General features: G+C 60.6%; 1 protein-coding gene across 1 annotated transcript; it reads left to right on the top strand.

The window, feature by feature from the left end:
* Positions 1-195: 195 nt before the first annotated feature.
* On the top strand, positions 196-15,384 carry LOC104145343 (soluble scavenger receptor cysteine-rich domain-containing protein SSC5D). Its single transcript, XM_068923419.1, has 15 exons — positions 196-1,291; positions 2,037-2,351; positions 2,466-2,579; positions 2,700-3,014; positions 3,640-3,954; positions 4,451-4,627; positions 4,739-5,053; positions 5,489-8,299; positions 9,339-10,817; positions 11,072-11,401; positions 12,721-12,828; positions 13,950-13,979; positions 14,316-14,630; positions 14,714-15,039; positions 15,117-15,384. Exons 1-15 carry the CDS (start codon positions 1,042-1,044, stop codon positions 15,123-15,125), a joined length of 7,209 nt encoding a protein of 2,402 aa, XP_068779520.1. The 5' UTR covers positions 196-1,041; the 3' UTR covers positions 15,126-15,384.
* The last annotated feature ends 438 nt before the right edge of the window (positions 15,385-15,822 follow it).

Here is a 15,822-nt window from a genome sequence, read left to right on the forward strand (position 1 = left end):
GGCACAGGCACTTTGTAGGCATGGCACTAGGCACTGCAGAGGCATTGCACGGCATGGATGCTGCCCAGGCAGTGTGTGAGCGCAGTAAGGGGGAGCTGAGCACTGTGCTAGGCACTGCAAGGGTGCTGCATGGGCATGGCATGGGTGTTGGGGGTGGGGGGTTGAGCACTGCATGGACACTGAGCAGGCACTGCATGGCACAAGTGCTGCATAGGCATGGTGCAGGGAGCTGGGTACTACATGCGGCCTGAGCATTGCACTGGCACTGCAGGGGTGTTGGACGCTGCACGGGCACTGTGTGGACACTGCAGGGGACTGGGCACTGCACAGACACTGCACAGACACTGCACAGACACTGCACAGGGCAGGCCATTGGGCAGACCAGGGAAAGGGGAGGGGCACTACACTGGGCATTGCAGGTGGGCTGAACACTGCAAGTGGCCTGGAAGAGGGGAGAGGCAGTGCCCTGAGCACTGTAGGGGCACTGGACACGTCACAGGGTGCTGCACCAGACACTGCCGAGGGGCTGAGTATTGTGCTGGGCACAACAAACAGGAGGAACACTGCTCTGGGCACTGCAGGGGCACTGCAAATGGTCTTGCACTGCATGGGCACTGCAGCAGGGCAGAGTACTATGGGGTGGCACAAACCAGCTGAGGACACTGGGCACTACACTGGGCACTGCAGGGGGCACTGCCACTGTGAGGTGGCAGGCACTGCAGGGGGACGCTGGGCACTGTGGTGGGTGCTGTAGGAGGGCACTGCAGGCATGCAGAAGGCATTGGACATTGCAGGGGACACCAGGCAATGCAGAGGGCACTGCAAAGGGGCCCTGCACCCTCTTAGGGCCCCTGAACACTGCAGCAGGGGCTGGGCCTGGGGAAGGGCTCTGCAGAGCACTGGGCAACGGGATGGCACCAGGAGGGTTTACTGGACACTGATGGCTGGGCTGGGCATGGGAAAGGCACTGGCCACTGAGAAGAGCACTGATCACTGGGAAGAGCAGTGGGTGCTGGGAAGGATGGGGGCACTGGGCAGGGCATGGAGCACTACAGGCTGTGCAGGGCACTGGGCACTGGGAAGGGCTCTGCGGACCATGCTGGGCATTCGCCACTGGCCACAAGATACTGGGCACTGTGGGCTGTCCTGCTCAGCGCCACAGTGGAGACATGCAGACACATGGCACCCCCCAGCTCTGGGAGCCTGGGGGTGGGTACCTGGATGCTTGGGCCCCCTCCGCTCATCCTCTCTGTTCTGCCTGCAGTGGTGCTCTTGGGACTCCGTGGAGCAGGTACTCCTGGGGGGATGGGGGGGCTGGACACTGGCACCATGGGGGTGCCACCCCGTCAGGGGAGGCTGCGCGAGCTGGGGGTCCCTGTGTACCTGGAGGGGTGTCCCAGTGTAGAGAAGCACTGCATGTGGGATGGGGGTTTTAGGGCCTGCAGGTCCCAGTTAGTCCCAGTATGGGGGAGATCCCAGTGTCTGCAGGGGCTCCCAGTGGTTCCCAGTGTGTTCAGGGACTCACAATGGATTCCAGCCATTCCCAGCATATGCAAAGGATCTCAGTGGGTCCCAGCATGTGCAAAGGATTTTAACATGTCCAAGTGGGTCCCAGGGTGCACAGAGACTCCCAGTGGAGGCCAGTGGGTCCCAGGGCGTGCAGGGGCTCCCAGTGGGTCCTGGTGTGCGCAAAGGATCCCAGCAGGTCCCAGCAGATCTCAGTGGGCCCCAGTGTATGCAACAGTCTCAGCAGGTCTGAGTGCGCCCCAGTGTATGTGCAAAGGATCCCAGTGGGTCCCAGAGCATGCAGAGATCCTAGCAGGTCTCAGCAAGGCCCCTGAAGCCCCAGTATGTGCAGGGATCCCCAGAGCAGGTAGGGTTCCCAGCAGGTCCCAGCTGGTCTGAGCATGCACAATGGTCCCAGTGCATCCCAGTGGGTCCCGGTGTGTGCAATGGTCCCAGCAGGTCCCAGCGGGTCCCAGTGGGTGCGGTGGTCCCAGTACACCCCAGTGCCTGAGCGCAGTGCCATTCCCCAGGGCCATTCACAGTGCGGCTGGCTGGGGGCCCCAGCCGGTGCGCAGGGCGCGTGGAAGTACGGCATGAGGGCCGCTGGGGCACTGTGTGTGATGACGACTGGGAGCTGTTGGATGCAGCCGTGGTGTGCCGGGAGCTGGGCTGTGGCACAGCCCTCTCCGCCCCGTCGGGCGCCTGGTTCGGGGAAGGCTCAGGCCCCATCTGGCTCAACGGGCTGCGATGCCGGGGCACCGAGGAGCGCCTCGAGCTGTGCCGGCACCGTGGCTGGCGCAAGCACGTCTGTGCCCACGAGGAAGATGCCAGCGCCGTATGCTCAGGTGGGCAGCACTGGGGGGGGGGGGGGGGCACCCGGCATCACCCCTCCTGCTGCCAGCTCCAGCCAGGGAGTCCCAAGTCAGGGAACCCCCCATACTCACCATCTCTCCCCACAGCTCATCCCTTCCAGCCTGTCAGCACTGCAGAGCCCTCCTTGCCCCCCACACCATGGCATGGCCACGTGTCCACTGATGGCATCCCCACTCGGAGCTTCGTCACCCCACCACCTGGTGAGTTGCACACCAATGTGCCACCAGGATGCCCTTCTGCCCCATGGGACTTTGTGCACCCTTGGTGCCAGGGTGGGGGGCAATGGTGGTGGCACCAGTGACATGTGGGGCACCTTGCAGGTGGCATGGTGGTGCGGCTGGCCGGGGGCCCCAGCCAGTGTGCAGGGCGCGTGGAGGTGTGGCACGAGGGGCGCTGGGGCACCGTGTGTGATGACGACTGGGGGCTGCCGGAAGGGGCCGTGGTGTGCCGGGAGCTGGGCTGCGGCACAGCACTGGAAGCCCCCCGTGGTGCTCGCTTTGGCCCTGGCACTGGGCCCATCTGGCTGGATGACATGGGCTGCAGTGGGGAGGAGACGGCGCTGGGACAGTGCCAGGCACAGCCCTGGGGCCAGAGCAACTGCAACCATGAGGAGGACGCCAGCGTGGTGTGCACAGGTACGAATTGTGCAGGGGCACCCTTCACAGCTATGGCATGCATGGGTACAGCATGCACAAGTACAGCCTGAAGAGGTAGGGTGTTTGCAGGTAAAGTGTGCACAAGTAAAGCATGCACAGGGGCAGCATGTACAGGTATGGCCTGCACAGGTATGGCATGTGCATAGGTACAGTGTGCACAGGTGTGGTGTGTGAGGGTCCCGCGTGCACAGGTACAGCACGCATGGGTCCAGCATGAACAGGTATGGCAAGTGCAGGGTACAGGGTGTGTGTGGCACTGGTAGGGTGTGCACAGATGCAGTGTACCCAGGTACAGAGTGTGCAGGCACAGTGCGTGCAATAATATTTTGCACAAGAATGGTGCACACAGGTATGGTAAGTGCAGTGTATGGGGTGTGCAGGTACAATGTGCTGTGTGTGTGAGTAGTCCCCCTTGCCATACATCCCAGGACTGCCCCCTGCACCCCTCACCACGCACCCTGCTTGCACGACCTCCTGCTGCCTACCCCCTTGCACCTGCGCATGTCCCTCTGCCCAAATAACCCCCTGTCACCTACCTGGACACACATCCTATGGACACCCTAATGCACATGCCCCCAGGGGCTGATCCCGGCCTCTCTCTCAGGCGGCCCCATGGTGCGGCTGACAGGCGCTGAGGGCCGCTGCGCCGGCCGGCTGGAGGTCTTCCACGAGGGCCTCTGGGGCACCGTGTGTGACGACATGTGGGGGCTGCTGGATGCGGCCGTGGTGTGCCGGGAGCTGGGCTGCGGGGCACCGCTCTCAGCACCCGGAGCGGCCTTTTTCGGTGAGGGCTCTGGCCCCATCTGGCTGGACAACGTGCGGTGCAGAGGAAACGAGTCAGCCTTGCTGCAGTGCCTGGCTGCCCCGTGGGGCATCACGGACTGCCAGCACCGTGAGGATGCGGCAGTGGTCTGTGCAGGTACCTGCTCCAGAGAGGCAGAGGATGGGGTGGGAAAGGGTTGGGAGCCATGCGGGTGTGTGTGCGCACACACAGACCCCTTGCAGTGCACAGTGCATGGGGGGGTGCGCAGTGCCTGTGCACACGTCCTGGCACATTCCCAGTCTGTGTGCAATGCATGCAATGCTTGTGCGGCACTGCAAAGGGCAGTGTCCATGCAGTGGGTGCACAGGTCACAATGTGTGCAAGTGCATAGGCATGGAGCTGTTGTGGCTAATTTGTAGACAGCATGGGAGAGCAGATGGGAGGGTGCAGTGCAGCTGTACTGCAAGCAGCGAGATTAGTGTGCAGCGTGTGTTCAGTGCACAGGGACACTGGCCTTGTGCAGTGTGTGCATGGACAGGGTGCGGGGTGTGTGTACAGGGCATGGGGAGGCGCACACAGGCAGGGTACAGTGTGTTCATTGTGCATGCAGCACGTGCAGATTAGGGTTCACACTGGTCTCCTATGCACACAGATGAGCTGAGGTCCCTGGATGTAAGGCCTGCAGAGCCCACAGTGCCTCACCAGCCACCGATGAAGCTGCCACGGATCCCACCCTCAGCTATGCCACGCAAGAAGACACAGGCCCGCGTCCCTGGCTCTTCCAAGACAGCCGTGGCCAGCAAGCCTGTGGCAGGGACAGCTCGGAAAGGTAGGAGGACTTAGCTGGAGGCCCCTGTGTGGTGCCCCTTGCCCCATGCAAGGCAGCTGGGAGCTGGAGGGTGGCGTGCCTGGTGGTGACATGATGCGCATTGATTTGCAGGGCTAGTCCAGCTCCGTCTAGCAGGGGGCCCCGGGCGCTGCGCAGGGCGCGTGGAGGTGCTGCACGCTGGGCGCTGGGGAACTGTGTGTGATGACGGCTGGAACCTGGCAGCTGCAACGGTCGTCTGCCGGGAGCTGGGGTGTGGGGCAGCCCTGGAAGGCCCTGGCAGGGCCCGGTATGGCCCAGGCACTGGTCCCATCTGGCTGGATGAGGTGAACTGCACAGGGACAGAGCCTGCGCTGCGGCGGTGCCCGGCAGAGCCCTGGGGCAGGCACAACTGCAACCACCATGAGGATGCAGCTGCAGTGTGTGAAGGTGGGATTGCCCCAGGCCAGGGCAGCAAGCAATCCCCCATCTCAGCCCTGGGACCCTCTGGGTGCTGTCTCAGCAGGGACCCCAGCAGAGACTCCTGGGGGGCTGGAGCAGGCTTTGGGGGCACTCCCTGTCTGCCGCAGACCCTGTCCTCTAGGGATGTCCCTGCCCCAGCCTCTGGCCCTGGGTGCCCCCTAGCTCTCCATCCCCAGAGTCTGGGGGTCCCTGCATGGAGAGAGGTTGCAAGAGTCCTCTGAGGGCTGGTGAGGATGCAGAAAAGCAGGGACCCTGTGTGCTGAAGGACTCCTGGTAGGAGCATCGCCCCGTGGGCTGGTGTGGGGCCGGGATGAGGCCCCCTCAGTGCAGGTGGTCTAGATGGAGAGGTTTCAGGGCTGTGCAGCCCAGGGCAAGGGCTGAGCTGTCCTCTCTCTGCCCCAGGGCAAGGGGACCTGCTGTCAGCGCGGGGGACCCTGCTACCAACCAGCAGCACCCTGAGCACCCAGCACCCTGCAGGACAGTATCCAGCCAGCACCTCCCTGTGCACCCAGCAGCCAGCAGGACGGGATGCAGCTGGTACCACCCCGAGCGGCCAGCGCCCTGCAGGACGGGATCGAGTTGGCATCACCCAGGGAAAAGGCAGGCGGGACCCAGTCAGTATAATCAGGATCACACGACTCAAAGCAGAACAGGATCCAGCTGGTATCATCCAGAGCACCAAGCCCAAGGCAGGACGGGATCCAGGTGGCACCCCCCGGTCCAAAGCAGGACAGGATCCAGCTGGTACCAACAGGTCCAAAGCAGGACAGGATCCAGCTGGCACCAACAGGTCCAAAGCAGGACGGGATCCAGCTGGCTCCATCAGGTCCAAAGCAGGATGGGATCCAGCTGGCACCAACAGGTCCAAGGTAGGACGGGATCCAGCTGGCTCCATCAGGTCCAAAGCAGGATGGGATCCAGCTGGCACCAACAGGTCCAAGGTAGGACGGGATCCAGTAGGAACCGTCCGCATCACCCGGCCCAAAGCAGGGCGGGATCCAGTTGGTGTCATACGAATCACTCGGCCCAAAGCAGGGCAGAATGCAGCAGGTGCCATCCAGACCCCCAGGAGCCCATCAGGACTGGATTTGATTGGAACCAAGCCCAAAACAGGACAGGATCCAGTTGGTGCAATCCAGAACACCCAGCACCCAGCAGGACGGGATCCCATTGATGCCACCCAGAACATTAAGCCCAAAGCAGGAAAGGCTCCAGTTGGTACAAATAAGAGCACCTCGCACCCATCAGGACAGGATCCTGTTGGTACCGCCCAAACTCAAGCAGGGCAGGATCTGGCAGTTGCCATCCTAATCACCCAGCACCCATCAGGACAGGATCCCACTGGTGCCACCCAATCCAAAGCAGGTCGGGATCTGGTTGGTACCACAACAAGCACCAGGCCCAGAGCTGGGCAGGGCTCAGCGCACACCATGGCGCTCCCAGCAGGACTAGGTCCAGCTGAAACTGAGGGCATCCAGCCCCTCCCCAAATGGGATGTAGGCGCTATTATATGGAGTAACCAGAACTTAGCAGAACTAGGTCCAGATAATGCCACACAGAGCAAACGTCCTGCAGCAGAACTGGGTCCAGACAATATCACACAGAGCACACATCTTTCAGTAATACTGGGTCCAGATGATATCACAAAGAGCACACATCCTACAGTAGAACCACGTCAAGATGGTACCATGTGGAGCACACATCCTTCAGTAGTACTGCGTTCAGATGATATCATGCAGAGCACACATCCTGCAGTAGAAACGGGTCCAGATGGTACCACGTGGAGCACACGTCCTGCAGCAGAACTGGGTCCAGATGGTACCATGAGGCATGCACTCCCTGAAGCAGTATTGGATCCAGAGGGTACCACACAGAGCACACGTCCTGCAGCAGAACTGGGTCCAGGTGGTACCACGAGGCACGCACTCCCTGCAGCAGAACTGGATCCAGAGGGTACCACACAGAGCACGCATCCTGCAGCAGAACTGGATCCAGATGGTACCACATGGAGCACACGTCCTGCAGCAGAACTGGGTCCAGGTGGTACCACGAGGCACGCACTCCCTGAAGCAGAACTGGATCCAGAGGGTACCACACAGAGCACACATCCTGCAGCAGAGCTGGATCCAGATGGTACCACGTGGAGCACACGTCCTGCAGCAGAACTGGGTCCAGGTGGTACCACGAGGCACGCACTCCCTGAAGCAGAACTGGATCCAGAGGGTACCACACAGAGCACACATCCTGCAGCAGAGCTGGATCCAGATGGTACCACGTGGAGCACACGTCCTGCAGCAGAACTGGGTCCAGGTGGTACCACGAGGCACGCACTCCCTGAAGCAGAACTGGATCCAGATGGTACCACACAGAGCACACATCCTGCAGCAGAGCTGGATCCAGATGGTACCACGTGGAGCACACGTCCTGCAGCAGAACTGGGTCCAGGTGGTACCACGAGGCACGCACTCCCTGCAGCAGAACTGGATCCAGAGGGTACCACACAGAGCACACATCCTGCAGCAGAACTGGATCCAGATGGTACCACACAGAGCACACGTCCTGCAGCAGAACTGGGTCCCGATGGTACCACACAGAGCACACGTCCTGCAGCAGAACTGGGTCCAGGTGGTACCATGAGGCACGCACTCCCTGAAGCAGAATTGGGTTTAGAGGGTACCACATGGAGCACACGTCCTGCAGCAGAACTGGGTCCAGGTGGTACCACGAGGCACGCACTCCCTGAAGCAGAATTGGGTTTAGATGGTACCACACAGAGCATGCATCCTGCAGCAGAACTGGATCCAGATGGTACCACGTGGAGCACACGTCCTGCAGCAGAACTGGGTCCCGATGGTACCATGCAGAACACACATTTTGCAGCAGAACTGGGTCCAGACAATATCACACAGAGCACACGTCTTTCAGTAATACTGGGTCCAGATGATATCACAAAGAGCACACATCCTACAGTAGAACCACGTCAAGATGGTACCATGTGGAGCACACATCCTTCAGTAGTACTGCATTCAGATGATATCATGCAGAGCACACGTCCTGCAGTAGAAACGGGTCCAGATGGTACCACACAGAACACGCATCCTGCAGCAGAGCTGGGTCCAGATGGTACCCAATGGAGCAGATATCCTGCAACAGAAGTGGGTCCAGAAGGTACCATGCAGAGCACAAGTCCTGCAGCAGTATTGGGTCCAGAAGGTACTAAACAGGGCTGCAAAATCTTGGAAGAAATTTTGAGGAAGAAGATGGATGAAGTGTGAGAGTAATGTGGGGGTGGATGGAAGGACAGCAAGGAGTATGCATGGTTAGACAAGAAGGAGAATGAACAGCAGGAGGATGTTTGAATGGAGAGTGAGGTGGAGGAAGGCAGGGAGGGATAAAGGGTGGATGGATAGAAAGGAAGGATTGATGGAAGAATGGATGAGTTGGATAGCAAGGAAAAAGGATCAGATGGATGGCTGGAGGGGCAGCAAGAAAGAGGGAAGGAAGGATGAATGAAGAGATGACCAAAGAGACAGAAGAGGAGAGTTGGATGGATGGATGGACAGCAAGGAACAAGGATGGATGGATAGACAGAAGGACAGTGAGGAGGAAGGGATGGATGGAGGGAGGAATGAACGAATGAATAGCCAGGAGGCTGGAAAGATGGATCTACAGAAGAACAGTGAGGAGAGATGGCTATGTGGACACTGAGAAGGAGGGAAGGATGGAGGAATGGATGGCTTGACAGCAAGGAGGAGGGGATGAACAAACAGATGAATGGACAGGTGGATGGAGAGCAAGGATGAGACAACAGAGGGAAAGAAGGATGCATGGAAGGATGGATGATAGGCAGCAAGAAGGAGGAAGGGATGGATGACTGACTACAAGGGGGTAGGCCTGATGACAGGCTAGTGTTGGGTGGAAGGCTTTTAAGGAGAAGGATGGGTGAAGGAAGAGTAGATGACGGAGAGAGGGAGCGACAGACAGGAGGGGAGAGATGATGGCGGGAGGCCAGATGGGTATCAGGGTGGGCTGAGCAGTTGTTGGGAGACTGGGTGGATGTGGTTGCCCTGCTATGCTGTGGGGCTTGACCATGTGCAGCTCGGTGGTCTCTGCAACTTTGGGTGCCTCCTGTGTCAGAGTCTGGGCCAAGCATGGGTGCTTTTCACCCAACACTCAGGGAGGGGGGGCTCAGGTGGGGCTGGAAGCCACGATGCAGGGGCCTCATGGACCTGTGTGTCCCTTCCCTCCCCAGATGCTGACCTGGACCTTGGCCCTGTTGGGGCCTCTGCTCGCCCCATAGAGCCTCACTCAGCCCACCTGCCCCAGCACCCCACTCTGATGACAGCAGACCCCCTTGCCCTTGCAGTCCACCAGGGCCCAGCCTCCAGCACCCCCTTCCAGCACCCCAAAGGGACTCCCATCACCCAGAGACCCCTAGCACCCACTCAGCCCCCCACAAGGATCTCCAGGACCCAGAGACTCCTAGCACCCACACAGCACCCCACTGGGACCCCTAGCACCCAAAGACCTCAGACATTCACCCAGTCCCCCACAGGGATCCCCAGTACTCAAAGACCCCAGGCATCCACCCAGCCCCCCATCAGGACCCCCAGTACCCAAAGACTTCAGACGTTCACCCAATCCCTCACGGGGATCCCCAGCACCCAAAGTCCCTCAGCACCCATGCAACACCCCACAGGGATCCCCAGCACCCAAAGAGCCCAGGCATTCACCCAGCTCCCTTCCAGGACCCCCAGCATCCAGAGCTCCCCAGCACCTACCCAACACCCCATGGTGACCCCCAGCACCCAGACACAGCATGACCCCTCCCAGCCTGCTACAGGGACCCCCAGGCCCCAGAGCCCCCCAGCCCTTTCTCAGCACCCCACAGGAACCCTCAGCACCCCGCGGAAACCCTCAGCACCCACCCTGCCCCCTACTGGGACTCCCAGTGGCCAGAAAGAGCTTGTACTCTCCCAGAGCCCTGCTGCAGAGGTCTCTAGTGCTTGGACACAGCCAGCGCCTACCCAGCAGCCCACAGAGACCCCCACAGCAGCCTCCAGCACCAAGAGAACCCCAGCACCCAGCAATGCCCCCACAGCATCCCCCAGGACCCAGAGATCCCTAGCACCCTCCCAGATCCCCAGCACTCAGAGCCCCACAGCACCCATCCAGCACCCCACAGCATCCCCCAGGCCCCAGAGCCCCCCAGCACCCACACAACACCCCATGGAGACCCCCAGCACCTGGACAGAACCTGCACCTAGTGAGCATCCCATGGTGACCTCCAGCCCTTACATACATGCTGCCCCCTCCAAGCACCCCATGGAGACTCCCAGAATGCAGAAACTCCCAGCACCCACCCAGCACCCCATGAAGGACCCCTGCACTCAAAGACCTCCAACACCCACACAGCACCACATGGAAACCCCCACCCTTTACAAAGTTGCTACTCCCTCTGAGCACCCTACACAGATCCTTAGCACCCAGAGACCCACAGCACCCACCCAGCCCCTCATGGAGGCTCTCAGCACCCAGAGACCCCCAGCACCCGCCCAGGACTCCATGGAGACCTCAAGCCTCTCCACACAAACTACTTCCTCCAAGCACTCCATGGAGGCTCCTAGCTCCCAGAGCCTGCCAGCACCTGTCCAGCGCCCCACAGAGGCCTTTAGCACACATCCTGCCAGCACTCGGACAGGCCCTATGGTGGCTGGGGCCACACACCCAGGTATGGCTTGAGGGGAACAGTGGTGGCAGGATATCCTGTCTGCAAACCCTAGGCTTTGAGACTGCACCTGTCTTGGATGCCCAGGCTCTGGGGCAAAGCAGGGAAGGGCTCTGGGAGGTAGCCCAAAGGACCTAGGTGTCTGGACTCCCAGGGGTAATGCTGAGCCCTCCGTTAAGGATCCTGGGAGGGTGTTGGGGGGGGGGGGCAATTGTCTCTAGGATGTGCTTTAAGGGTTTCTGTTTCTCACCCAACAGGTCCGGCTCTGCTGGCACAGGAAGCCGTGTCACCAGCCCTCCCTGCAGCAGTGGTCCCGGCAGCAGGGCAAGCCAGGGCTCAGGTGGGGTCTGGGCGTTGCGTGTCCTGCATCACACCTGAGCTGCAGGACCTGCTGCAGGAGATGCGGGAACTGCGAGGGGAGCTGCGGGAGCTTGCCCATGCCCAGCGGCAGGGCAGCCAGCACTTAGAGTCCATCGCTGGCAGCCTGGCAGAGCTGGCAGGCTCTGTCCGCCACCTCCTAGGGGGCCTTGCCCTGTGGTCACGGGGCCGAGGGCCTCCCCCATGCCGCCGGGAGCCCCCTCCGGCTCGTGGGCCGTGATCACCAGGTGCCCCTTGGCAATGCCATGGGCAGGCCCCTGAGCATGAATCCGCGGGCAGGCGGCTCAGGCGGATGCTGGGTGGCACTGGGCACCTGGGGCCCCATGCAAAACCCTGGCTGCAAGTCAAATAAAACAGGGCTGGTTCTCTGGAGCGTCTCTGAAGCCCTTGATCCTGGGGAGGCTGCAGCAAGCAAGGTTTCAGCAGCATAGAAGGGGAAGGAGCTTTTCTGGGGAAATGCCCCTGATTGCATCCATTCCCATACCAGCAGTCAATCACTGGAGTCCAGGGAGTCACTCGGGATGGCATGAAGGAGAAGGGATACAGGGTATCAAGTCCTTCTTGGGTCTCCAGGCTGTGGCAGGATTTGTCTTTTGCGCAGCCATTGGGATGGTTTATCTCCCTGTCCTCTCCCACATCTGGGAGTCCCTAGGATTGACTCAAGGCCCTTTGTCTCTTTATTTGGGTGGATGGCTCCAGTTCCAGTCTTCATCCCTGGGTTTATCTTCATCTCTTATCTCATTACCATCTTCCTCTGTCTTGATGGCTGGAGTCTTTGCTTAGTTTTGTTTCCCTAGGTCCTTGCTTTAGTGTGGGATTGGGCTGCGTATTGCTTGTTTTAGGCAGTCCCATCTTTCTGGCTGTCCTTGATGCCTGATCTGGCTATCAGGAGAAGATGCCCCCTGGGACCTCGGTGCCCTCAGGACAGCCCAAGGCTGAGTGTGGCCTTCATATGGCACAGTGGTCTCGGGTGCAGAGAGATGTCGGGGACCCACCCGGAAAATGTTGCATGGAGAGGGCACAAGACACACCCCAGGGCAATGTTGCTTGTGGACTCTTTGATGCCTTGAGTCCCATTCCTGCAGTTTGGGGGAACCCGTTTCTGCTCTCCTCTGCTCAGCTCTGTGGCTGCAGCCCCAGTGGGCAGGCTGCCACTGGTATGAGGACTCCCTTCCTGAACACCGCCCTCCCTGCAGGACTCTTCCCGGATCTGTGGCGCCGATGCAGCTCGCTCAGCAGTTCCTCCTTCCTCCCTGGGGGGCTTTCACTTCCTCCCTGGTGGCTCTGGCGCCTCAGCTTGTCTCAGCCCCCTTCCACTGCCCCCCAGGCCTGACCCTTAATTGGGGGGGACGGCGGGCCAGGAGCTGGGCAATGCCAGGCCCAGGGCCAACAGGAGCTGGCCAATGCTTGCCCGCAGCTGGCATGCATGCCATTGTGTCCTGCTTGCATCCCTGGCTCCATCCTGGTCCCCGTGAGCAGCCCAGGGCCCCCTAGCTGTCCCCAGCCTTTTGGCCCTGGGCTGTCCCAGCCCTGCCCCTTGCTGGGATGGGAGCTTTAAAAGGGTGGCCTGGAGGGGGGTGCTCTCTCCAGGCAGCAAGCAGCATGGGGTGGCTGGGCTTTCTCGGGCTGTGCCTGGGTGAGGGACCGCAGGTCACCAGGGTGGGCAGGGGGCTGGGGCAAGGCAAAGTAAGACAACAGCAGGGGGGAGTACAGATCTGGGCGTGCAGTGGGTGGGGTAGAGAACTGGGTGTGCATGGGGAGGGTTCAGAGGAAGGTGTGCACATGGAGGGGTTGCAGAGCTCGGTGTGCACATGGTGGGGTACAGAGATGGGTGTGCGAATTGGGGTTAAGGAGCTAGGTGTGCACATGGGGAGATTGCAGAGGTGGGTGTGCAAATTGGGGTACAGAGTTGGGAGTGCACATGGGTGGTTTAGAAAGCTGTGTGTGTGTATATATGGTGGGGGGTTACAGAGCTGGGTGTGCACATGGCTACAAAGGTAGGTGTGCACATTGGGGTACAGAGCTGGGTGTGCATATGGAGAGGTTACAGAGGTGGATGTGCAATGGGGGCTACACAGGTGGGTGTGCAAATTGGGGTATGGAGCTGGGTGTGCACATGTGGTGTTTCTAGAGCTGCGTGTGTGTACATGGGGGATTAGATATTTGGGTGTGCACACAAGGGCTGCAGAGGTGGTTATGCCCATGGGTGTTCACAGAGGTAGGTGTGCATGTGGCAGGGTACAGAGCTAGGTGTGCATATGGGAGGGTTACAGGGCTGGATGTATGTACATGAGGTGGGTGTGCTTATGAGGCGGTTATGGAGCTGGGTGTGCACATGTGGTATACAGAGGTGGGTGTGAAAATTGGGGTTATAGAGCTGAATGTGCGCGCGTGTGTGTGTGTGTGGGCGCGTGCGCGCATGCATGCATATGCATGTGTGCATGTGTGTGTGTATGTGCATATGCATGCATGTGCGTGCGTGCATGTGTGTGTGTGTACGCATGTGTATGGGGTTGTCAATGCCACACAGGGGAGTTTATGCATGGGGCTATCACTGACAAGTGCGGGCTGTGGGTGTGCACAGAGAGGCCTGTGGGTAGGTGGAGGAGAGGTAGCTGTGTGTGTGTTGGGGTGTTTGTGGGGTGTGTTGGGTTGCAATGGGGTTTGTGGTGGGGTGTTGGGTGTGCGGTAGGGTGTCAGTAGGATGAGGTGCTGCTGTCTCAGTCCCACTCCCAGCTCTTCCCTCTCTCCCTCCAGCTCTGTGCTGCAGTGCTGTCGACGGATCTGGTATGTAGGGTGTCCCCTGAGTGCCCACGGGTGTCCCCAGGGTGCCCCTTGGGTGTCCCTAGAGTCACTGGCTGCAGGATGTGGCAGGCACTGGGACACAGGCAACTGCAGGCTGGGGCTGAGCTGGGTAGACTGGGGCTGAGCTGGGCAGGCTGGGGCCGAGCTGGGGAGACTGGGCAGACTGGGGCTGTGTTGGGTAGAGTGGGGCTGAGCTGAGCAGATGGAGGAGGCCAGGGTCTCCCAACTGGCAGGGATATGTGCCAAAGCCTGAATGCATTGGGCCTGTGGCTTGGACACTTGAACCAGGCCAGGTCCCTGTGTCTCTTCTCCATGCAGAGGCGTCCGTCCGGCTGTCAGGCGGCCACTCACGCTGCAGTGGGCACGTAGAGGTCTACCATGGCGGCCGCTGGGGCACCGTGTGCAGCCACGGCTGGGACCCAATGGCAGCCCGTGTGCTGTGCCGGCAGCTGGGTTGCAGGCGGCCACGGCACGTCCCTGTGCAATGCAGCTCCTTCACGCCCAGCCAGATCCCAGTAACACTGAGCCGTGTGGAGTGCACGGGGCAGGAGACAGCTCTGGCACAGTGCGTCCTCCAGCCGGGGCATCAGCAATCCTGCCCGGCAGATCAGCTTGCAGGTGTTGAATGCCATGGTGAGCGTGCATGGGGCCATGTGGGAGGGTCTTTTCAAGCAGGTCCAACCAGCATCTTGGCTTGACCCTCCCTATCCACACAGAGCCCTTCAAGCTGAGGCTGGTGGGTGGCCCCGGGCAGTGCTCGGGGCGCCTGGAGGTCTGGCATAACAGGAGCTGGGGCACCGTGTGTGACGACGGCTGGACCACGGTCAACTCTGACGTGGTGTGCCGGGAGCTGGGCTGTGGTGTGGCGCGGCCCGTGCTCCGGCGGCCTGTGGACTGGCCCCGTTTCGTCCCGAGCAAGGGGCAGATCTGGCTGGACGATGTCCGCTGCAGAGGTCACGAGGGGAGCCTGCGGGACTGCGCCCACCGCATCTGGGGGTATCACGACTGCACCCACACCGAGGATGTCAGTGTGGTCTGCCAGGTGCGTGCCCCATCCCCAGAGCAGATGTGGAACCAAGATACCTGGATCAAGCCACATTCATCCTCTCCTCCTTGCAGGATGCCTGAGCACCACACCTCCACCCTCAGACCCACCCTGCTCCCAGCAGCCACCACATCCCCCACCAGAGCATCCCATCTGCAACCTCTCCGGGGCAGCCCCCAGTCCCTGGCTCCAGGAAGGACTCTGCATATGGTGGGCTTCCCCCAGAAGTGGCCTGCAAAGGGAGCAGGGGCGCCTTGTAACTTCTGCACTGAGGTGCCTGCTGGATACACCCCTGACCTCCGCTCTCTGCCCCTGCTAAATCATTAAACATGGAAAACTCGACATCGGTATGCACGGCTCCTGTGCCTGGGGGATCTGGGCATCCAGCCCCATAGGGCGGGGGGGGGGGGGGGTCTCCGCACCATATTTCAGTGGGAACACTGCGCCATGGCCATGGGGTTGTGCTGCACTTCAGGGGCCTGGGCAGTGCTGGGGCTGAGCCGTGCCCAGGGCTGTGCTGTGCAGAGGCTGTGCCATGCCCAGGACTGTACCATGTCTTCAGCTATACCATGCTCAGGGCTGTGCCATGCAACACCCGCACTACGTCCAGGGCTATGCCATGCCCAGGGTAGTGCAATGTCCTGGGCTGAGCTGTGCAGGGTCCATGCCATGCCTAGATCTGTGCCAAACAGGGTCCACGCCATGCCATGCTCAGGGCTGTTGCATGCAGGGGCTCTGCTGTGCCCAGGTCTGTGCCATGCTCCAAACCTTGCCATTCCC

The sequence above is a fragment of the Struthio camelus genome, chromosome 34, assembly GCF_040807025.1.
Source record: "Struthio camelus isolate bStrCam1 chromosome 34, bStrCam1.hap1, whole genome shotgun sequence".
Taxonomy (NCBI): domain Eukaryota; kingdom Metazoa; phylum Chordata; class Aves; order Struthioniformes; family Struthionidae; genus Struthio; species Struthio camelus.

Excerpts from the sequence above, each read along its gene's own strand:
- LOC104145343 (XM_068923419.1), top strand. The coding sequence starts at position 1,042 with ATGGAGCACTACAGGCTGTGCAGGGCACTGGGCACTGGGAAGGGCTCT. Across the intron at positions 2,352-2,465 it reads TGCCAGCGCCGTATGCTCAG|CTCATCCCTTCCAGCCTGTC; the intron begins GTGGGCAGCACT and ends CTCTCCCCACAG. Across the intron at positions 2,580-2,699 it reads CTTCGTCACCCCACCACCTG|GTGGCATGGTGGTGCGGCTG; the intron begins GTGAGTTGCACA and ends GGCACCTTGCAG.